General features: G+C 30.3%; 1 protein-coding gene across 1 annotated transcript in view; it reads left to right on the forward strand.

The window, feature by feature from the left end:
- The window catches only part of LOC131852852 (high affinity cAMP-specific and IBMX-insensitive 3',5'-cyclic phosphodiesterase 8-like), a 96391-nt gene that overhangs the window by 42730 nt on the left and 27432 nt on the right, over positions 1 to 26229 (forward strand). The window contains exon 5 of the mRNA XM_059203590.1: positions 10042 to 10101. Within this exon, the coding sequence (XP_059059573.1) occupies positions 10042 to 10101 (60 nt within the window). The remainder of the gene's footprint in view (positions 1 to 10041; positions 10102 to 26229) is intronic.

The raw sequence follows: 26229 nt of genomic DNA on the forward strand, positions 1-26229 counted from the left end.
TTACAATAATATATAGCTTATACATCGGCGTCGCTGTCTGTTCATTTATATCTTTTAAATTATGCGACGGATTTAATACAGTTTTTATGTATAATAAAGGCTTATATGTGTAATACATGCATGTTTTAGTATAGTATAAGCCGAGAAATTAAAAAATTGTATTCCATCTGTGCGAAGGTGGTGGGTCCCGAGGTGGGTCTCTAGTTAGCTATAAATTACACGTGGCTGAAATCGCGGGCACAGCTAGTCAAATAATAAAATAGTAACGACATGAACACTGTCCGGTAGAAGCGAATTCAATTTGATATTGCGAGCTTACTTTTCAAGTTCCATATTGATTCAGTATCATCATTAATCAAAATTTCTTTAATAAAGATAAAATAGTAGTCGTTTTCAATATAATATATCTGTTAGTAAAGTTTTGGTCACCAGATTAAATATTTATAAACTTTATTATAACGACAACGATACCAACTTTTGCAGAACGACAGATTCAATCTTTAAGTATAAGGGTCAAATTACAATTGGAATGGAGCCTATATCCGTGTATTTAAGTTGAAAATCCGCATTGTTAACCTGTTTGTCATCAATAAACATCTTAAGAGTTTAATAGGAGTCGTGGAAGTAAAGCTTTCAAGGGACAGACCCCTTTGTCTCATAGAGCGAGTTCCATAAATGATATTGCTTTCGTGTTCACTCGACTAAACTAATAAACTTCAAACAGGCACCGACACTTGACATCTTGGTGATTTTATTAGACACCCAAAGTGTGTTCAGGGTTATTCTGGTACTTAATTTCTAAAGTTAGTGTGTTAGTGTTGTATAGTAATGGGGTCCAAACAGATAGGTTATCTTAGTAATATTATAAACGCGAAAGTTTGTGAGTATGGATAGATGGATGTTTCTTACTGTTTTACGCAAAACTACGGAACGGATTTTGAAAAAACTTCACAATAATATAACTTATACATTAAAACAACACTTAGGCTATAAAGATATTATGGAAATTGGGCGAAATATAATTATAAATGACTTGGTTGACATTGCCTGATACAGACAAAGTTGCGCGGGGCTCCTAGTATATAATTAACAGTCATTATAACTCGTAATTATTTTTATATATATACAATAGCTGCCACAGATGGAATAGTTAGAGGTATAGTCAACTATTGCCGATGTAGTGAATGCAATATTCGACGTCTCTTCATTTCGCTGGATATACTTGAATCATTCGTATACGTTATATAAAACAAAAAACAAACGAAACACAGAATATCTAGTATGTTCTTACGTAAATATGTTACAGGACAAGTTTGTATAAAGTTTGTCTGCATCGATACCTTCAGTCTTATCTATGTAGTTATGTCGCCAAGTGATTGCTTTGCAAATTGTATTTTTGTTTGAAAAGAAATATGTCCGTTAAGTCACTATGTTGGACGAAGAAATTCTTAAACCTATGAAATGGCAAAGCGTGAGTGATTCACAAATAATACAATCTATTTTATTATTCTCACATGAGTTTTCTAATAATTGAAACGGGCTTATTTTTTACAAATAAATTTTTAATATTAAATTATTATAACACATAATCTAGTAAGCTGTCAAATTTTAACTTTTTTATACGTATTAAACTTATTGTAGAAAATAAGCCGATTTAAATTATTAAAAAAATCATATGGAACCAACAAAATAATTTCAGTCTAAAGCATCATCAAAATCAGTTCTGAAATGGCAATGCAAATTAACATAAAAAATGTAGAGTCCTACTGAACCTTTTATATGCTTAAATATTTTCCAAACAATCATTTTCGTTATCAACCCATTCGTTATACAAAATAATGATTCTTTCGACCCTTCGTGTTCTAATAAGGGATGGTGTTGTGATAAAGGAGGAAAACCAAGAAGGAAAAGTCACATCGAATGAAATGAGATAAACTATTTGATCTGGCGCTGCATTATGTAACTCACTTACTAAGTTCTAGTTTGAAATAAATTGAAATTGACATCTTTATGATGTGTAGGTATTCATATGTACTTGTCATATGTACCTTTTGACAATTTTATTTATAACAGAGTCATGTCTTTTTTTTCTGTCTTATCTTCAGAGTGATAGAAATTTTGTTTAAAAGAACTATTAAATTAAGACAAATTAATTAAATAAAATTATACTAAGAACTTTTATTCTAAAAACAAATGAAAACCAGTTCTTTAATTGCGAATGTATCGCATAACATAGTACAAAGAAGTAGAATTTAATTATAAAGCTATTATTTCTCTAATCTGTTGACTAAACAAAGACATTTTGTCTGACTTGTAATAGTCTATATTAGTCATATATCCCATCTATAGTATACTATTTAAAAAAAATTAGATCAATAATAAAGATACTGTTTCTAATTGAAAACTCAAGAAAAAGAACAACAAGCAGTATTCTTGAAAGAATACATCATCATCTGCTTCTTCCTTCCTTCCTTTCTTATCCATTTATTTAGGGTCAGCGTAATATACATATAACATTTTAAATTTAAAAAAACATGTTCAGTATTCAGCTAAATCATTGATCTCTCCATTTATATAACTATTCTAACAATTACAAAAAATCTCTTTCCCTCTCTCTCTCCATCTCTCTCTTTCTAGTTCAACATTCAAAAACTTAATAAATAATTAATAATTTAAATGATTCTAACTATTGCAATAAAATGGCAATCGTTAGAGTTATTTAAATTATTCAAAAGAGCAACGCGCAAGTTTCTTGCGATGAGACAGCTTTCAGAAAGAGTAGTAGATTAAAAAAAATATTAGGACTATCCGAAAGTGCTTCAATGTAGGTTTATTTGAATAAATAATTTTCTATTCTATTCTGTTTCAGTACCATTTAATCATATGTATATGTATAAACTTCTTATATAGGTATCTCTATCTAATATGTGTATATATATTTTAATATACAAAAAATTCTGAGAACTTTAATTGTCATCAACTCAGTCTTAATATCTGTATAATATTAATTTGAGTAGATTAAAACAAGTCTTTGTTAAACCGAGTGTTTAACCGCACTCAGTGAAGTAGGCAAGTAAGGCTTTCAAGTCTAACATTCTTCCAAGGACATCAAAGTAGGCAGTGAGATGAAACCCACAAAACATCTTAATATTAAGGTTACTCTGTAGGAAATATTTAATTGATTCACAATTTCGCATGAATCTTTCAGAATATTTTAAAAGGAATACGACACTAATTTTGTTTGTACTTCGCTATTACTAAGAACTTTGTCATCAACAGGCCTATTCAGATCGTTCTGTATAAATTTAATTATTAAATGGAGTAGTTACAAGCATTGACTTTCATTATTATATCAAATCTAATAGTTGATATGGCTAAACTATATTTCATTGGCTATTTTTTTACTCCATTAACACTCGGATTTATATCGGATGATTTCGATCGGTTTGTTAACGGAGTCTTCTTCGTAAAAAAAATGTTACTACTCAGGAAGATAAATTGATACACAGTTATGGTATCGACCTGACTCAAACTCACTACCTTTTGAGGTCTATAAGTGGGAGTACAAACTAATAAGCCACAATGCTCTCAAATCTATATTTTTGTAATAAGAGTACTGTTAGATTTTATCATTAAAGCCCTCAGCAACCAGGCTGAGATCAAGTCTATTACTGCAACTAGCAGTATTAGACTCATCATCAAATAAGCAATCTTATACTCTTATAAAAATCGTTATGCAGACAACTTATAGATTATTATTTTATTTGTCATAATACAAAATACTATGTCTCCAAAGAGATACTGTGAAATCTTTGGTGTGGTAGCACTCCATTATGTACAAGAATATTGTTTTTCTTCATGAAACAATCATAAATTTATCCGTAAGAAGTACGATCAAGTATGTACTTATTAGTTCAAAGCCACGAAGGATAACAGGACAGGCCCTTTGCTGGCTTCTAATGAAATATAGGTGTGTTTGTTCAAACAATGAAACAATAGAAGGCTCGCTCCCGGCTCTAAACTCAACTTCAAACGTAAATAAAATGATATTCCTTAGTAGCACATTTACAATTTGTTGTTTTGTAAAACTCAATTGTTTAATAATTAAAATTTAATTATTATTTGGTTTATGGAATTCGATTATACGTCCTTTTTTTTCTCAGAAAGATTATTTTTATGTACTTAAGTGATGATGGAATAATTATCCCATTTACGCTAATAACGTCTATATAAATCACATATACAGCGAAATAATGAGGTCACAGAATCTATCATGGTGAATATTCGTCATTGGGGGAAAGGTTTTTTAAAGATTATCATATATTAAAAAAATATCGACCTGATAAGGTTACAAGGCTAGTAAGTTCTGCTATTTACCTTCTAAGAATATAATCTTCTTTTTCTAATAATTTTAACTTAAATATCTGCATGAATTTGAATAAAACACATATAATACTTTTTACCCTAATTTCTTCGGGAAAAACAACGAGAAAAAACTAGTAGAAGTAGTTATATATAGGACCTTGTATCGAGTTTACTATACCTTACGCTTTAATCCTCGAGTAGTATCTTGTCATTCTCGATTTAAAATGAAACGCTGAGTTAGTAACACATTGTATAGGGCTTAATTCTGTAGGATATGCTGTGCAGTGACCTAATAAAACTTATACGTTTATAGTAATACGGCAATACATTGGAAGAATTTTAAACTGAACTCATCGTTTTTAGTATTTTGTTGAAATCGTAAGCTGTAACGGATAATTAAGAAATACCCTTTTACAATAAAAGCATTTTTATGATATACATATGTATATCAATGCCTAGGTATTAACATACTTTACATTACATTTACGGTATATTAACATTTTGTGGTATAGGTCAATCTAAAATCAGTTATACTCGTATTACCATTCGTTGTTCGAAAATCGTATTTACGATACTTGGTTTCTATGACTTCATGCTTTTCAGGATTTTATATTCCCATATAAGCATAAACTTCAAAAAATCTACTTTTGTTCATAAAGAACAACAGTTAAGTTTAGTACCCATTCCGAACATGGCAGTAAAGTTATGAAAAAAAGACCCATAAAATTAAGCAAATTTAAACATTTATTTAAATGAAGATTACTTTCGATTCTATTCATCCATAATTTTGCAGTTGTACGTAGGTCATTAAAATAAAATAAACTTTAGTAATAAACCAATGAAAGTCAACAACTACAAATATATTCGAACATATACGAGTATATCATGTATGTTTTTATCTTTGTATTAATTGTCCGCGTGTTTCTAATCTTCTAACCTGATAGAGGCGTGGCTGACGTCATTCTTCAGGACAATTGGTACACGCCCAGAACTCTGTTTCAATTCAGGGATGTTTCAGACAACGCAAGGAAACATTTATTAGTAACGAGGATTAGGACGCGATATACATATATATGAACAAAAAGCCATGTAGTATGTTACCTACACTATTAAAATATGATCTGCTCATGCACTTTACTAATCTTTGGGGTTGTGATAGTAAATTCATTGTATACCATTATTTCGTTATTTTTTACCTAATATCATGTATATATATAATAATATAATATAATAATAATCTCAGGACAATTCACACAGCACCATCTAGACCCAAGTTAAGCTAGGTAAAGCTTGTGTTATGGGTACTAGATAACTGATACAAATACACAGATATTTTTTTTCGTAAATACATACTTAATATACATAGAAAACACCCAGACCGACACAAACAATCATACTCATGAATACAAATGTTTGTGCCGTGCGAGGAATCGAACCCGCGACCATCGGACGTAAAGCGGTGTGTTAGACCGCTAGACCACCGAGGTAGTTTTTATAAACTGACAAAAACTGTTCAAAATATAAGATAGGACTATATTAATTAATTATCAGCAAGATCGTCCTTGTGAAACTTATACTCGCAGTAGATTAAGGAAATGGGGCTCAAAATATGAATTCAGGGGGCTTACATTAATTAAACACGGTATAGTCCCTTACGCTAGCGCGGTGAACTTAATGCCCACATCAAAACTAAACAAAGCAGAGGTAGATACTTCTACCCTGACTCATCATTATAATGTTAGCGTAAAGGAGCTATGGGAAAATTATGAGCTTGTCCTTCATTTAATAGTAGGTACACATCGTGGGAGAAAGAGATTGGTAATATTATAATTGGTATTTGTGATCTCCATTTCAAGCAATTCACTATGACTAGGTATGTCAGATTTAACTACACGAGATCCTTGAACCATTATGATTAATTTCGGAAGAAATCTCCACATTGCAACCTGAACCCTAATTATATAACGATGTTATTAACAATTCCCAACTGTGACGTATTAAAATCTTTGATTGCGATTTTCTATTAATCATTTGAAATCTGCAAATATTAGCTAAGTTATCTTGTTCACTATTGCAATTGTTAAATTGTCCATAAATAACTGCAAAATTGTAGATTTCACTCCGTTACAATTGAAAATTGGTAATGATTTTATCCTACACTGGTTCACGGACAGCGTATACCGTTAGCACAGGCGGGTGCATTATTCGACTCACGACTTGACTTTTGATTACCGTGGCTTCGATTCCCGAGCTATACATATTATTGTATTAGTAAATATTTATTTACAAAATAAACATTAAGTATTAATATCAGTTATTTAGTATCCATACTAAATGACGCACTATGATTATTTTAATTAATTATATCTATTTAGTTTCGATAAAATTTGATAAAAATAGCATTCATAGTACTAATACAATTTGAGCTGTTTAGTCTTTCTCGAAGAGATGAATATAGAGATTGTGCAAATCCAAAGAAAGACATGCAAATATCCCTGGAGTCTATTGGCAATGCAAAGTTCGACACTCAATCACCATCTGAACTTTCAATGAAAAACGAGACAAACTTCTAATAACTTACTAAGATTAATCCAACTTAATTATAGACACCAAATCAACACTAAATTATTGTACAAGTCAATATAATTTATACAAATAGCATACTGCCTTTTTCATCTAAACTTTTTGGGACTCAATATTTAATTGACGAAATACGTAAAACGAATTCTGCCTTTCTCTATCTCTCTTTCTATGTATATTATTCTCAATTTTATTTATGTTTAAAAAGGTTTTGTGTAGAGTATATTAATTTTAATAAAAAAAAAAAATTTATTTAGATCGGGACGAAAATGTTCCATCTATCCATCAAACAACTTATATCCGAACTTTAAGTTAGTTATGTTACTAACTTATTAGAGCTGTAAACGATCATTGGAGTGTTAATCACTTATCTCAATCACAGATAATATAATACATAAATTCTAATTCTTACTATATTATTTAGCTCTTAACACTTTTTTTAGACCCATTAGATAGATTAAAAAAACGGACTTGAAAATAGTCCATTCCGTTCGTTGCGATGCCAAAGAAGCATCCATGTAAACGTTTTTTTATAAAAGAACATTTTTATCTCTACTTCTAGAATTAGCAATCTTACAACACTTAAATCGAACATTTGAAAAATTGGAATTGAAATGAGGTCGTGCTTCAGTAAAAGCATTTCTTCTTCGAATATATAATTACATATGTACGAAATGGATATTTTCTCTCCTAAAACCTATTACTATACCTACTATTGTCCAGCTTTAATTATGAAATAATCATTACACCATATGTAAATGTTGATTTAATGCATGTTCCATTTATGTACCATATATTATTAAAATCTAATCAGCCGTTGTACCTGTGTGCATGTTCTTTCAAATTGTTGTAATTGCGATCTCCTTTTACTTTGGTCTTAAAGTAAACAGGGTTCTATTTCTACTGACGTGAAGTGTATTTTTGAAGCAACAGCAAGTGTACAATCATTGTAAATTATATGCTAAGTACGGGTGTACTTAGCATATAATTTACAATCTAGAATGTAAACATTATTCTCCAAAGTCAACTTGTGTCCATTATTTGGGAGAGCTATAGATTATATTTTCACTATGATCTCCTTAAATAATCCTCTTGCGTATATTATTTTATGCTAACACAAAACGACTGATCTCCGGAACATTGGGTCTGAAGGTCTTCCGTCTCCATTGAGATTTAATGCCTTTCAATAGGATTTCTACTTCATTGTGCTTTATTCGGTCCGGACAAATGCTAGATGTAGTTGTATACCTTTCTTGAGCGTCTATTGTATCTCTTTCTGTAATATCTTAGTATTTTTCAGTAACATTTTAAGAGGTTTCCTACACTGACCTGGAAAGTTTATAAATTCTATTCTGGTCAACAACAAAAATGTTGTGTGTCAATTAAAGTTATGTTTTGACTAACACTCCAGTGATAAACAACCGTATGAATCTAATTTAACTAAAGAGACAGCGGTGTCTGCTTCGTCTGTTTGACTTCAAATATTCCCAGCGTAATTTTGCTCATGCTTGGACTATCCCATCTGGGATAATAATCCTAAATGTATGTATATTATTGTTATATAATTGCTAGCTAATCCAGTAAACATTGTTTTGTAATATAAATTAATATCGCTATTAAAAAAGTTGATGGTAGAAGGGTGAAAATTTTTGGTAATATATAGGTACATCTATTTATTTTCTAAAGACGAATCGTAAAAAAAAGAGTAAAAAAATTGAAATATATATATATACAAATAATACTGTACGTCCTCAACGTTTCATGCGAATCAGTCAAGTCGTATCGGTAGAGTTTCATTAAAAATACTGTGTCACTATAATTTTATATTTAACATTTATCAATCAAAATAAAACACGATCGCTTAGAAGTTGAAAGGTTTCAATCTTTCAAAAGATTCATATTAAAATTTAATCGCATTACTTAATTAACTGAGAAAACATTAAATACACTGCAGAATGCGTACTTGTGTAGGCATTTCCCTGTATTGTGTTTTCTTAATTAATTCCTTTCAGGCGACTAATTAATTTATTACAGATCTTCTAATCTTTTTAATACCACTGGAAATGGCAAACAATTGCGACTCTGTACGCTCTCCGCCTGTACTCTGGTACTTTTGACTTAAATATGCATTAAATTATAGACAATAAGATTAGGAGTATCTCAATTCTTACATTATGTAAAGTTTAAGAGTATTAGTAGAAAACTAGTTGCATTCTGCATTGCCGTGGGAATTCGATGTTTATGTAGGACATGATACAGCTTTATACATAATTTCATTCATTTCCGGCCAGTACTGTTATCTTGATAGTGTGTCCAATATTTGTTGTAAAAAACTTGAATGTTTATAATATTAGTAGGATTTTATTGATTAAAATACAAAAACAAAGAGTAAAATAATAGAGATATAATAAGACGAAAATAATGACAATATACAACATACAAATTCTTAGTCTAACATCAAATTCCAGATGTTTCTTAATTTATTATGCTTAGTTTCGTTCCTATTAATGTATTAGGTAGAATTTCTATGGTCGCATTTCGTGCGGAAATAAAAACTCACATCACAAAGGAACTCAATTTAATTCAATTACGTTAGCATTTGATATATCCACTCTCCCGGGCCAAATTTTATGGTTTCGACGTGATACATTAACTGTGCCAGTTTTCTATACTTAAAGGAGTCTCAGAAAAAATATACGTAATTTGATGTGAGTAGGAATAAATATGTTAAACACAAGTAAGAAATTCTTTTTAGAAATGTTTGTAAACTGTTTCTAATTACATTTACTATTAAAATTTTAAATATAACTAGTTTAGATCGTATTGATTGTGAACGACAATAATAATAAATAAAACATCTATTTGACGCCATTATATTATTTTAATAATTAATTAATTATATTAAAAAGCCAATAATAAAAATTAATATATTTACGATTCGAAATCGTGAATTAGTCCATAGGTTTTCACCTGTATAAAGAAAATATTCTGTAAAAACTTTATCGTAAACCTTCGATTATTGTTATGTGAAATCTTAACACATAAACAATATAAACCCATAATATTTTTTAACATTTAAATATTTATTTGTTTCAGGGCAATAAGAGGAATCAAGAACACTCAGCATGTAATTCTCATAGCTGTCGTAAAGAAAAGGTACGTTTTAAATAAGTAAATTGTTTGCTCCTACATCTTTATATTGATTAATATATTTATATTTTATTATAATGTTCATATTTATTTTTTATGTATAATATATAATTTGTTGGTACACCAATAAATTAGTTGAATAATAAAATAGAACATACGTTATTGAATTTTAACTTAAACAATACGTTAATAACACAATACAATAAAATAAATAATTGATAATTACAAATTAAAATTAATGTAAAAACTATAACCCTTTCCCCGTTGAATGTACTTATATTTTAATACACTTATTGTACATATTTTAATACATTTACTGACAATATCTCTAGTTACCTACTATCAAGTATATAAATAGAAGTTCACGATTTCATAATTGAATTTGTCAATTCCACGAGACAATTTTGCCGAACCTCTTGGGAATAAGAACCTTAACGCTGATGGTATTGAAAAACTTTTATTTTATATGTATTCTATTCAAAGTTCAATTTCAAACAACTTTTGGGCTGCCAGTCTACGAGGCAAATAAACTGAGTTCATTCATCAAAGTTCAACCGTTATGCCGTATTAATTCCTGTTAGCAAGTTAGTAAAATTGAACCTGAAAGACAATCTTTCAGGTTCAATTTTACTTGTACCAATGTTTGCGTGACTCGGTCCAAATAAAACGCGAGATTGTTGACTGGCGACGTCGATTGTTACATCAAATGGAAACCGGAGTCTGGGCTGAAATTGTTCTAGCGTTATCCGCTGGTTATCCGAGCTTGATATTAGTTGAATCTTAGTACCTATGTCAGTAACCTATACTAGATTATACTTCCATATGTTGAAGGGACGACTATTTTGCTGTTTCGTGGATGAGATGTTTTGTCTTTTGAAGGGTAATAAATTTCAGTTTAGTATTCATAGTCATTTAGATTTTCATTTATATGTTCATTCTTTTGGATGTTGGAGTTATTTTTTGAACAGGGTGACAGAGTTATTTCTCTACAAACAATTAATATCCTTTTTCCCAACTGGCATAATATAAAAATATGATTTTAAATAAATTAAATATTATTATTTTTAATGACTCCATGGAGGGGGGGTTTCTGTATTTCCGATGCTCACCGGTTCGATTTCTCGCACGTTACAAAAAATTGTATTCTTATTTATGATTATTGTTATCAGCCTTAGAGTTTTCTATGTATATTCCTCTATTTTATAATATATAGAATATATGTATTTCGGTTATCTTCATTATAAATATAGTATTTTATATTTAACAAAGAATATTTTTAATTTAATCGGGTATTATTTATTATTGACTGCATATTCTCATTAGACGTGTACATTTGAACATCGCCATGTATTGATAATGTTAAAATGACAACAATAAATTAATTTAATTAATTAAATTATAGGAGGCGAGTCGAGTTTTTTTAAAATATAAATTGCTGTTGTTTGGGAGATATTTTTCCAAATTTCTTCAGTTTACTTGTTGATTCATATTTAAAATATGTGAATTTTCTGAAAAGTTCAACATATTTATACCCATTTATATATGAAACGTCAACGTCAACCAGACGATTTTTATTTATTTTTATTGAAATGACTAATTCTATTATGAAATCACAGGTGACGATAAAGTCTTTTGTATATATGGATAACCCCATCGTGTTTTATATTGTTTCGAATTGATGTTAACTGACAGATGTCAATCCGTTGTCCGATCAAATGTGAAAGTCAAATTGTAGAGTGCTTCTAAAAATATATTATTTTAATAATCGATAGATATATTTAACTGACACGCGACTTCATACCCGTAACTATTTTATATTAAAGACAATTTCAAATACAGTTAACACAATTAGTGTAATCCGCACCCCGATCTGTTGGGCCGTTTCTGAAATTAGCTCACACAAACGTACAAACCAACGAACAAAAATTCTAACAATAATTGTTTTAAGTTCCATTACGTAGATAAATAATAAAAATATAACACTTTATTGTGCATAGAACTATATTTCCAAAAAGAAAATTTTTCACAAATATGTTAAGCAAACGAAGGCCTTATCGTTAAAACCAGTCTCTTATAGACAACCTACATAAATGAAGTCCCAGAATAAGAGTTTTTTCATAATTTTATTAATTAGTTTTATTATTACAATTAATATTTTAATGTAAAATATCCGCATTTTTAATTTTGTGAAATGAAAGACAAAATTAAATAGTAGATACTGCTAATTTTAAGTGAACAATCGTCGTAACTTAAAACTACATAGTATTCACTAAGACAGTTTTACATTGTCTCCATAGAGTTTTAGTGGCTATATATGAGAACAATTCATTTGTACTACATTGTTGACACATTTTATATCCTAGTATACGAGAAATTTTATACTGTAGTAATTAAAAGTATATATTTTTTAAGTAATCAATACTAATGGTATAAAGTTGAAGAGTTAGTTTCTATGTTTGGACTTACTAATATAATAAAATTCGAATTAAAAAATGTCTATTGAAGTCTGATAGCATGTTTATCGCAGAAGCCAATAAGCTGTATAACGTCATGCTACGACTAGAGTAAACGTGGAAAATTTATTCCTTTTGAGAACGCCTCACTCTCACGCGTTATGTGGATAAGCTATTCAATAATATAAAGCAATAACTGATACTAGTTGTTACATCTATATAATACTTAAGGCAAATAATCTAATATATCCATTCTTACAAATTCGTACCTATTCTTTCGAGGTAAGTATTATTATACATATTATAGACTACATGAGATCCTTAAATGTGGCGAAAATGTACCGAGAACGTTACAAGCGCATTGCCACCCTTAAAATCATTTTTCACGTCTCAAAGAACCCCATGCGACAGTCTCGCGACAATAGAAATAGAGAAGTAGTGTATGTGAATAGGTGTGTGCACTATCTTTGATGTCGAAAGCCTCTACATCATATTATAGGGTATGGCATAACTTTAACTTCCGGAATAGCCAAGCTTAAGTGGTACCGCGAATACCATTCAGTCTATAGTACTGTAATTGTTCCCATTTACCATTAGTTGGCCGTCAGCTTGTATGCACTTTCCAGCTACAAAAAAAAAAATAAGACGAGTCTACACGAGGTCCTGAAATTGGTGGCGATATAGGCTCAATGGTGGAAGGCACTAGATCGCCTGAGGATATTTGTTATTTTAAAATTGTTATCATTGCATCGACGGGCTCAGTGGTCTAGCGGTTTAGTTCACTGCTTTACTTCCGATGGTTGCGGGTTTAATTTCTCGACGGTACAAACATTTGTATTCCTGAGTATGATTGTTTGTATCGGTATCTAGGTATTTTCTATGTATGTTATGTATGTATTTACAAAAAGAAATATCTAAGTATTTATATCAGTTATCTTGCCATAACACAAGCTCTGCTTCGGTTGTATTAGATGGCGTTGTATGAATTGTCCAGGGTTTTACTGTTATTATTCTCCCTGACGTTTTGCCTACATACGATGCGATCTAAACCGCTCACCACTTCTTGTAGGATAAGAGCTGCAAGCGAGATTGTAATGCATTTTAATATACGCATTAGGGCTAGTCCAGACCAATTAGATGTAGTAGGTACTATGGCTTTATATGGGTTACTATGAAACTATAGAACATCTAGCAAAAGTTAAATTAACAGTAAATGAACCATTTATGAGTCTAATAACTTATAGCATTCGTTAGTTGTTCCGAAGAACAACTCGGTGGTAAGTTAGTTATTATTTGCCGCAAGTTGTAAAGTTACAAACTTACTATTGTAGCCTACTGTAGAAGTTCATCAATCGGAAGGTATACAGTTTCATAAACAACAATTTCTACTAATGGTTCTTCTTGTATTGAGAAATACTTGTGTGGAGTTTTGTTATAAAACGTAGCTATTATCACATATTAATACTAAAGTTAATCCAGGTATATATGTATATACCTAGCGTATCCGGTGGATGTCGTTCTACCCTCATAAACATCTACCGGGTCCAAATATGTTTACAAACCATTCAGGAACACTCAAAAATATTTGAAAGTTTAGTAATATGTGGTAATATACACAAATATATAATTCATATTCACTGAATAATAGTGACGGAAAAAGTATTTATACTAATAATGAAATAGTTCAGTTCTTCATTTAACTCAGTTTTATGAACATAAAAAAATGTTGTTTATTAATAAAGTTTGAAAATTTCTAGACTAACTCCATTAATTTAGTTGATTAATGATTTCAGTGAACTCATTGAAATATACACCTAAAATTTCATTCAAATTCCAAATCCTCTATTTAAGGGGTGATAAGTAATGAACATATGTATGAATTGTAAATATTAGGATATAAAAACTAGCTCAAACATTTCTACTACTTTATGACTGTCTGCTCGCAAATTGCGGAAGCGGAAATCACAAACAATTCATAGAACTTTACTTGAAAAAGTAAATATCTCATAAATATTTATTGTTTATATATTAAAACAAAAGTTTAAATTATTTAAATAATTACATTATCTTTATAATACACAAATATTTTATAAAATTTTAAAAGTTATTTCGCCTGTGCATGTTATATTAATTCCATTTTCATGAATTGAAAATATACATATATTACTGTAATTATGTTCGATATAAGCTCTTAATATTTCCCGATTTTCCCAACCAGAATACTAGTAATGAAATATCAGACAGGAGATAATAAATAACAGTGCTAATAAATATTCCATTTGGGACCAATATATCGAATAATACAATACAGAAATTGAAAAGAGGTCAGTTTTAAAATTAAATTTAAATATTACATTATTTATAGGGTACCCTACGGCATCGTTTGGCAAGCAGCTCACCGAAGTATTAAAAATGCATGTGACAATCTGAATTCAATCTGAATATTTTTGTTCCTTGCTGATATTTTTATATGGCTACGATAAGCATTTTTAAAGAAACATTTTGAACGGTTGAATAACTAAATAAAATTATATACATAAATATACTTCTTTATACAATTATCTCTATATACAAATTTTCATTTCATTTCATTTATACAGCCAAAATGAACACGTATGTATATTAGTTTTTTTTTACTACATAGGTATATATTGCATTGCTATATATTCAATCTCTTGATATATGATCCCTTTGTATATTTATCCTGACAAATTATGTCCAGAACCATTAATTTTCGCAACCAAGAGTCTGATTTACGAATGCCCATCGCGTGGCTTCAGTATTGTATTGCATTGTATTATATGCCGTAATATTTTTGACATTGTAAATATATTATACAGTTGCACTGGATATTATATATAAATATATATATATATATATATATATATATATATTTATACAGAAATGTCTGACATGACATGAACACTGCCATATATTCTAAAAGACATTGACCTTTTATAGACCTTCCGATTAATCCCACGCGAATTTCAAACGAGAATCTTAATTACGACGGCCAAGCCAAGGTTCGAATCCTAGCGGTGCCCTTAGACTAAAGTCGTGTCCGTCAGGTGAGAGTTGGTCGTCAGCCATTCCATAATCCTCTCCTCCTCCGCGGGAGTGCCATCTGCACTCGCTACCTATCGTCTGGTGAAACTGTAAAGGCTAGCTGCGGCTGAGGCTTTTTTTCGGACTGTAATGCTGTTATTACAGTCGGAAAAAAATCCTTTCATAGGTATCTACGCAGTAGGTACACAGTTTTAATGCATACATACATAATTGCATTGACTGGATCAGTCCTTCAAACGAGATTATACTTTATCAGAATAGCACATCCATAGAAATACGCGTGACACGGCTGCGGGCTACTTGCGGAGACTTTATACAAAGTGTCCCTTTCATAAAAACTGGTCAATAATTACATTAGACCCATCTGCCGTTTTCTTAAAACAATTTAATAAAGCAAAGTCAAAATGGGTCGACGATTTCAACCACTTCGCTAGTATCAGGTAGTATAATTAAGCTCAGGATAAAGATGTTTGGAGGTGTGTCTTTGCCCAGCAGTATTATCTTAATAATCAGGCTTTAAAATATATAAAATTGAAATCGTGGCCTCTCTTGAACATACTCATTATATATGAAATTGTCCTTTGTGTGTAAAAAAAATTATCGGCTATTGTAAATTTTCTTTAATATACTTCTTAGAAATATCATAAAATTCTATTAAAGTATACGTATATAGCAATATAGTATTGGAAGTAGACCTGGGGTGCAGTTGAGCCGATAAGCTGTTTATAAAGCTATCGACCGCTTCACCTACCGTAAAAGCTTCCATTATTATCTGCCACCTTCCGGTATATTACAATAAAAACGGCCTAAGAAATGAAACGTAATATTTAGATTATTTTTTAAATTGGAAAAACAACGCAAACCTGGTACGACTATTACTTTTCTTACTGCATGTAATATATTATAGGCATTAGAGTATATTTTATTATGTATGGACTGGCTAATATTCTAAAGAGTAAGTATAAGAGTATGTAGTAAGTTTGTATGTATAATCTTTAGAACTACGGCATATTATATATATATATATATATATATACTACTAATACATTACTAGCTACTACATGTTGTTTTGACATATAATCTAAAGTAGCTATTAAAAAATAGAGGTTGTTGATAGAAGGGTGAAAATTTAGGATTGTATGTATTTTATAGACACATTATAAAAAAATTGTCCAAAAAATGTTAGGGGTAGACAACTATATTATCACTTTGGGCTATAAAAAATAGATAGTAGCCAAATCTCAGACCTACTGAATATACGTGTAAAATTTCATAAAAATCGTTTCGGAGGAGTATGTTATTCAAATTCAAATTCAAATTCAAATTCAAAATATCTTTATTCATGTAGGTCTATTACAGACTCTTATGATATGTCAAATCTACCGTCAGTTCGGAATGATATCGAGATGAGAAGAACTGACAAGAAACTCATCTCGTATTTTTTTCAAATAATAGTGGAACATGTTTATAATAATATACAGTCATTAAAATTCAAATTTGGGAGATTAGAGTGATCACTAGCATATGCTATCGCAAAGAACAAAAAATTTAATCAGTGTTCACAACCTGAACAGACCAGTCCCCACAAGCAGCACCCGTTCACGAGTATGACGTATGAGCCAGCCATCATTGTACTCAACCATATTTGAGGGAGCACATCGACGCGGCCCACCACGCCGCCACAAGTTTGAACTTTATAGCGAGCATGACTGTTTCAGGTTACTCCACTACGTCAATTATATTATTTACAACATAGGCTGTACCGATCACAGTTTTCACCCATTACAATATTAAATTTACATTATTTAATTTACAATATGTCATTACAAAATTTATAATAAGTTTCTTTAATGTTATTACATTATCCATGTCAATGGGAAAAATTATATACCTCATAACAAAAGTTAAAATTGTAATTAAGTCCACACATTGTAGTCATTTAAGTAGTCGTTTATTTTATAATAAGCTTTAGAGCAAAGTGTTTTTTTTACATGTATCTTAAATTTGCCTTCACTTAAATTTAAAACACTATCTGGCAATTTATTATAAAAACGTATACAATGTCCCATGAAAGATGTACTTACTTTTTTGAGACGATAACTAGGCATATTTAATTTATTTTTATTCCTTGTATTAAAAGCGTGTAAGTGACTATTTTTTGGAAATAAATTTAAGTTTTTGCGTACGTACATAATATTTTCATATACATATATATTGAGAGGGAACAGTAAGGATACCTGTTTCTTTAAAGCGTTCTCTAAGAGATTCGCGACACGGTAAATTATATATTGAACTAACATTGTGACATGAGAATTTGATATATAAGATAAGATTGCTATCATTTCAAAGGTACATTACTCAAGATGCAGTACGGCTATAAATATATTATCTACCTACATGTATAGTTCAATCTGCTTAAAGTCGAGACAAGCCACTAATATAAATTCAATATATATATATATATATATATACATTACTAAAATTAACTCGGTAATTCTCTTTTCAGTCTAATTGTAAAATTAAAAAAACAATACACTTCTTTTATTATTATGTAATTTTCATATAGAAAATTCCACACCATAATCATTAACGTCATACACTTCAGAAATATTACTTTCCTTTCTTCAGCAGTCAGGTAAAAAAAATAAAACGGAGTATTTATAGTATGTCTCTCACATATAATATTACAACGCAACCCATAACATTTTATATAAAGAACTCACAGCCATGGCTGCATGCAGGTGACTTGCATACGTGTCCAGTAGTTACTCATTAGCATGCCAGTAAAATCACGTTCGTACAATCTTTCCATTACAAATAGGTAAGTTTTTAAAACAAGAATGCTTTATATGTAGGTCAGTACTAGAAAGATCGATTTGCATGCACATTCTATTTCATTCGTACAAGGTACAAATAACAATTACAAAAGAGCTCGATACCAATCTATCAAAAGGATTCCTTGAATTGGATTGTAGTTTTTGCACGATGCATTTTACGATAAGTTAGCTAATATGGAATGAGCTTTGATGGTTTTAAAATCGACAGTTTATATCCAATCCAATTGGTTTTCCATATATCTACATATAACTACTTGGCTTACCTATCTTCTAACAGTTATTGTTATTTTTTGTATCTATAACCTAATATGAATATGTATACGCTAGTGGGGCTTCAGTGATGGATGGTAGATTTAGGATAAAGTGAGTTATTAAGAACTACTACTAGTTTCCATTATTAAGAACACTACTTAACTGCAGTTAGATAATCTATATTTCAAATAAGTTTCTCAAATAAGAATTATATTACCGCAGTTCCTGGCCGAATATAACGCGCCTGTATTGCTTTATGATAAAAATTTAATACGCCTCAAAACATAAAATGAATTCCCGCCTTGCAGGCTCACATCAAAAAGTTATTATTTATCGCATAAAAAGCCCGAAGCAAAACAAGTAACATACTTCGACTTTCCAATGGGACTATAAAAAATACGGTTTATAAGATAAATAGGGTACAGTGGCAGATTCACGTTTGATTGTGCCTGAGCCATCTCGCTGAGATGTAATATACTTTATCAAGGTACTTTATAAACGATTTCATGTAAAGTTGCAGACTCACTTGGGAGCAGTGAGTCGTATCTTTAGAATAGTCCCCGAGGATAACAGTTACATGGGTAGGTTGACGACTTTTAGATATATTTTTGTCTGTAGGTCAACATATGTCATTCTCTTGTTTAATAATTAAGTTTGTCTCGTGTAGTGACCTCGGTACGTGGTGCATAGTGTCTATTCTTTTTATTTACATTATAAAAAATGCACTTCAGTTTTGTAGTTACGTATCAGACTTAGCCCATTTGTGGTATATCATAACCGTCCTCTATAATAATAATACTGTTTATTTCACATAAAGACTTACAATTATGGACTTAACTAAGTTTTAATATGCAGTAAGTAGAATCTATATAATGCAAATATTTTGTTGTTAAAAAAACAATTGAACTATTGAAATCCAGTGCAAAACAACAGAAGTCGCATGGTATCAACTAATTAATAGTCGCTATGAATGTATGAAAGTCCAGCCCAATCCGCAGAGCTAACATCATATGAAAAAGTAAACATATAAAAATAAACTTAACAAGTTCATCTCATTTCCATTACTGTTAACTTCCTATCTTTTTTATGTTAAAGGTCACGTAGGTAACTTTTATTCACGACTTATAGCAAACAGTTTCTTTTTTATTTTTTTCATAAAAATAATGTCAGTAATATTTACAAAATAAATGTACAGAAATTTTAAACATAATGCTTCAAATTTTTACTAATTAAGTGCTTAATGTTAGTCGTTATTAAAGTTTGTTGAATGCTTAAAATTTGTAATACTAATTATTCAGGCAAGGGAACTTTAAAATATGACAATTTACCTAAATTATATGTATACCTAGTTACTAGGTACAGATATAACAATTAGGTATATACTAGGTCATCTAATTATTGATAATATTATGGATACACTCAATAAGATACCATTTATTATTTTGAATTGTTTCGTCGTTACTTTTCTAAATATTGTAAAAAAAGTACATTGTGCTGACTTCTTTTTTTAGAATCTGAATTATGTAATATTATAAATGCCAAAGTCTGAATGTCTGTCTATTTATTAATTATTCACTATTAAACGGCTAAACGGATGAAAATATATCGCATTATATGATGTATAATGAGATATATCTTCCGATTACATTATCATCCGTTCAGCCGTTTAATAATGCATGTAGCCGAAGGTCCATGTCTATATTCCCATAAATTACTCTACTTTCTTTTAAACAAATTATTTACCTCATAAAAACAGCCTAGGTCTAATTACAACAATTAAAGTTATAATTTAGTACCAGTTGTGCCCCCGGTTTCACTTGCGAAAAATCTATTGCCTATTTATTATTCTGATATATTATTGTAAAGTTTCATTAAAATCAATTCAGATTTTTTGCATGAAAGAATAACAAAGATCCATCCATCCATCCACACTCGCAAACCTCCTCGTTTATAATATTATGATATTGTCGTATATAATATTGTCTATGAATTGTTTGTTAGTACATGACTATCATGTTCATGGTAGACTGAGGGACAATTTAATTTCCAACCGAGCAAAATGATATTTACTCGCGGCACTGCCCACTAAACGGATTACGAGTGTAAACTGTTTCTTATCAATATTACCTTCTGCACATAGCTTATATTGATAATATTGAATAGTGTGAAATATTTTATAAAATATTATTTATGATTTAATTAGTTTAGTTCCTTCTTGTGAGCAGACAGCTTTCCTAATGAGGGATTGATTAAAAAAATAAATAATGTCCGTTTAAAAGTGCTATAATTTTGTTGTTATAAATGATTTTATTTGAATATAAAGAATTTTTATTCTTTTCTATTTTTTGTATTTAATATTTGAACGACACTAATAATAGCTAACTGATATATACCACTTCAATTACGTATACCAAAGCAAATGTGGTCTTTCTAAATAAAACCTCCATAAGTATTTAGTATACTTATCATTTGATTTCACATTTCACGACATTGGGGAGTCATTAAACAAAATAATTGCGTCAAATAATACCATTCGCAAAACAATTGAATTATCTTTAAATCATTAGAAACTGTAATTCAAATCTTCAAAATGGACTTTTCAATTTCTTGAATGTTGAGCCTATTATGCTTTATTAAACATTAAATCTTGATAGATATTTGTTGTCATCAAATGAGTTAGAAAAAGAGAAAAAAAAATAAAAACTAATCTACGTTTTTCTTTTCGGGAAGTTAAAGCCAACACTTTAAAGTTTCCTTCTAGCCACAACCAGCCCCATTGCTACACAAAATGCATGTACCTTGCTATACAATATGTTATGTTAAATTAAGCTTAAATTTTTAGTTTATTTGCCATTTCAAACTATATCGTATATGACTATATCATAGCTAACAATTTTCTCTGCAGTAAAGGCTGTGTTGTATACTATATATTACTAGCTGACCCTGCAAACGTTGTTTTGCCATATAAATTAAAATCGCATATAAAAAATTGGGGTTCATGCTAGAAGGGTGAAAATTTTTCGTTTTCGGAATCATATTCTATCTTGATATATTTTAAATAAGTATATATTTATTCAAGCTTACTATACTATTTAGTATACACAGTTCAGTAATCAATCGGTTCTCGGTTTCCACTACTAAACCAAGTAGCCGATTCGTTTTACTCTATTTTCAATTCCAAGTATTTCACCACAAGCCAATCAACATAAACTCTGAGTAGTGGATAAACACTTACACTAATGAACTTATCGATCATAGTGCCTTCGTTTTTAAACGGTTTTATAAGCGTAAACGGGTTTATTAAGTAAGTGCTTCATGGTTTTAATATGGCATCGAACTATTTGTTACTTGCAGTGTAGATATATACAATAATTAACTAGTGTTAATTATGATGATTAATTAATCGAATATTGACGACTAACGACAACTATGTCGTTCGACTTTCAAAACGATTTTAGGATCATAAATGTATTCCGATTTTTTGTTCGAACTATCAATTCAAAATCACAACGAAGAGCCTGGAAAACATCTGTAGTATTGCTTTAAATAATAGTATATGTATGCGATTCAACAATATTGGACATGGTGTTACCAACATTTACTTCAGATCTGGCAACTTTTATCTACATAATCAAAAGATTGAAACATTTTAGCAGAACCAAATATTTTTTATATTATGTCCCAATATTCAAAATTAATCTATACGCACAATTGCTTGCAATGTAATGCTACAAAAGTATGTATTACACAGATTCAACCAAAGTATTTTATTCTCGCCCACCTCAATTATGACAACATTTTTTATAAAATATAATAAATATTACATAGGTTCAATTTTGTTTCAATTCTCCTAAGGGCAATGCCAACTCCTCTAAAATTATAAAATATATCTATAACTTCTCTGTCCATTTTAGGACTGATTCGCAGACGTCAGATTCATCTTGTTAGTTTAACAATGACATTAGAAATTCTTAATTAGTATCTAGAATTTAATTTGATGCGAAAGTCTTATTTAGTCAATCGTCTGTCTCAATCGTCTGTCTATATTCGTCAGACTTTCGCTTGTTAACGAACTTGTTAAGTTCGATCACATCGTATGTGTATGACCGATGTAAATCTGACGGTAAATCGTTACGACTGTCGTTTCATTTGATTGAAGTGACAAATCGCTGTTTATGTGCTTTTTTACGGATTAGGTACTTACGTCCTGTGATGGTGGTACGATGCGATTTGAGATTGTAGATATATATCAAACGATATTGGTTTTTATCTCTTCACCTGATTGTCCAGTCACTTTGTCATCGTCATAAAATGAAATAATGTTATATCTAATAAACTATCGCTATTATAATGAAATATACATACCAATCATAAAAATAAAATTGAAATACAAATATATGAACATAATAGTATAAATATCATTGTCTTTAGTTTTGTTGCACAAAGTTTTTTGTATGCGCTTATGTGACTTAATAAGTTTATTTTTTCAGTCATATTGATACTATGTTTTGAATATATGTTTTAAAATAATACATAGTTCGTAATTAGATATCTCTCTCTCACTCTCTCTCTCACTTATTTGGAAAGTATTTACTCTATCCTTCCATTTTTATCCCTGATAGGTCTAGGTAGTCAACTTTGAAAAAGGGCGAGCAGAATATGCACTATGCAGGTCGCAGAGCTACAGGTCTTATCACCTAACAATACCCTCAATAAAAAAAGTGTCAACCCTAAAATATTCATTTTGTAAACTGAATAGCTTGGCGTTTTATAAACGCATGTGTGTATAAGCGGTCGCATTCATATTTCCCTGGGAAATAAGTCATAAAATATCTTGTTACTCGCTTCGGTCGGCATCCATTGAATTATGGTTTAATATCTGGAAATTGCTCGTGGAGGTCTAAACTGGCGGGGGCAAAGATAATCCGATGACTTAATTTTTTAGTGATTACATATTTTTTCAATTTCAAGTTTGTACGTTAAATTTTGTAGTATTTTAAAAGGAATCTCAATTCAAAGTGAAAGTTTTTTTTGTAGAAATTTTGAGGCCATTAATTATGAATTATGTGAGATTAATCGATATTATTATACATGTGTAATAAACAGAAATTTACTCTATTATACTCTATGAACAGATATACTCATAATAATAAATAAAAATGATAAAGCAAAGTAATATTCTTTAAAGGTATTCTTTACACTGTAACAGTGTATTTAACTAAAAAAATGTGGCTTTTCTATATCAATTATATTTCACTTTACTTTAATTTTCCGGTTTACTGTCCATCAACAAAAGTCACTCGGCCTTAAAGTATATCAAGGTACTCTAAAAGTTGTTCACTCCTTCATTCGTGCCCTTTTCGGGGTGGATGTTAAACTAACCCTTTGATCCTACACTTGTAGTAAAACGTATGGGTACTTAAATGTTATCTACAACGTTTACTTTATCCTTTTAAACATTAGTCATGACCTTTCTATCAAAGAATTTCATTTCAGTGATCGATTAAATATGAATGATGACATATTTGCTATACAGCTATATGTACGTATATTTTATACAAAGTTCTCTGCATGGGTATTGCTAATTCATCTCATTTCAGCTGCCAAGCAGCTTACTTTGTAAGATGTGTTTCGGTTGAAGCCAATAGGCTTATCTGAAGCTAATAAACTAGGGGGTTTGAATGAGCAGCGCATGAGCTTCACATGACGATATGGTGAAGTGTTGTGTACGGTGCTAGTTATGTTTATTAGTAACAATTACGAAATAATTTTTTGGTAATAATGATAAACTAGGCATAGCACTAATTGAAGGATAGGATGAAGATTAAGTCAGGTCAATCAGCGTATTGTAGCAAATTCATAATAATTACCATTACAATTTACCGCGATGGTTTCTAGAGGGACCGCGTTGAAGTTTTGTCAGAAAACTAGGACTAGAGATTGTATATTTTTGATATATATTCAATATATTTGAGTAGGACAGACCAATCTATGCAAATGCGCGGCCAGCGTATTCGTAGACACACAAACAGACCCTTTATGTACTACAGTGGCCTCAAAAATATCAATATAAGTTTAAACCCATTTTTAGGTCATGCATGTCAGTTTTATAACGCTCCAGTCAGTTCAATAAATAGTGAAGTTTTCAATTCAATACTGAAATAAGTCAATATTGATTTTCATGAAAGCGATACGATTTACTGAACGAACTGCACTCAAAATCAAAACCCAATCTAAAGTTGTAGTTACGAGATTCTATAACTATGTCGTGATTAAAATTTAAATATCCGTACCATTTAGAGTAACATATACTTTTTTATCGAATTAGGTTCAACTTTTCGATCGTCCATTTCTTTAATCGTTGACGTTTCACTGTTTTATTTAATTCCGCTACCATTAGAATGTATGAGACCACAAATATTCAGTGTGGAAACTTGACCACTGTTACCAGAAGCATTATGACCTTTCCCATTAGTGATCAAATTCCGACCGTTATTAGATCTACACCCAAATTGCGACACGTGTTTCGCCTCAAAACGAGGCATCGTCAGGCTATGAATAGAGTTTGGATATGGTTTGAACGCCTAGTCAAACAGTCTTCTGTTCATTGTAAACTGGTTGCCGACCTATATAGTTAGTAAGCATAGGCAATAATTCCAGTGAAATAACTGGCATATGTATACTTACCCTGATTTCGTACGGGCAATAGAAGCAAAACCTTTGTCAGGAATTAGTCTGTTCATATTTGAAAACAGTATAAAAATTAATACAGTAATTTTAGACAATATTAGAAAACGCAGAAATGCAACGGAATTTTTTTGTGTAATATATATATAAATATAAATATATCCTGAACATGTTCATTATGTTTTAGTATTGTGTAATTTTTAGTAAAATTAAATATTGCGTATAGAAAATCTAAATATGAGATGAGAAGTTACTATAACGAAGTAACTATGAGAAGTGAAGTTATAACAAGTTTTACTATCTAACTTATAAAAGTTTGAAAGATTTCAAATGCAAATAGTCACTTAACGCTCCAAGTATAAAGTTATTTACAACTATAGCAAATCTCTGCAGCCTTACTTTGTGCATAAAGTACTTATGTAGTTATAATATATCCAGTGTCTATAGTAAAAATATATTACGACTTGGCTTATATTACAAAGTGCAATCATTAGATTTTTTGTAATGAGTAAATACCACAAATTCTTACAATTTTTCACGTATAGATTGTAATAATATTAGAGCACAATAAATTATAAAGTTTATCAAAATTCTATAAATCGACAAATTTTGATTTAATTTTACACCAGTATATTTGATAATATAAATACGTCCTAAATAATGCAAACTAAAATTTCCAGACAGATCACTACTTAACTCTGCCCAGCGGGAGGGTTAATATCCTCTACAAAATATGGTTGAAGTGCAGTAAAGTCGTAGTGATGGCTCCAACGGTTTTATAAATAAAAATTCATTGGATAAGTTTTAATTAGTTACAACATTATATAACCTACAAATTA

The sequence above is a fragment of the Achroia grisella genome, unplaced genomic scaffold (assembly GCF_030625045.1).
Source record: "Achroia grisella isolate CSIRO2021 unplaced genomic scaffold, CSIRO_AGI_Agris_v1 utg869, whole genome shotgun sequence".
Classification (NCBI taxonomy): Eukaryota; Metazoa; Arthropoda; class Insecta; order Lepidoptera; family Pyralidae; genus Achroia; species Achroia grisella.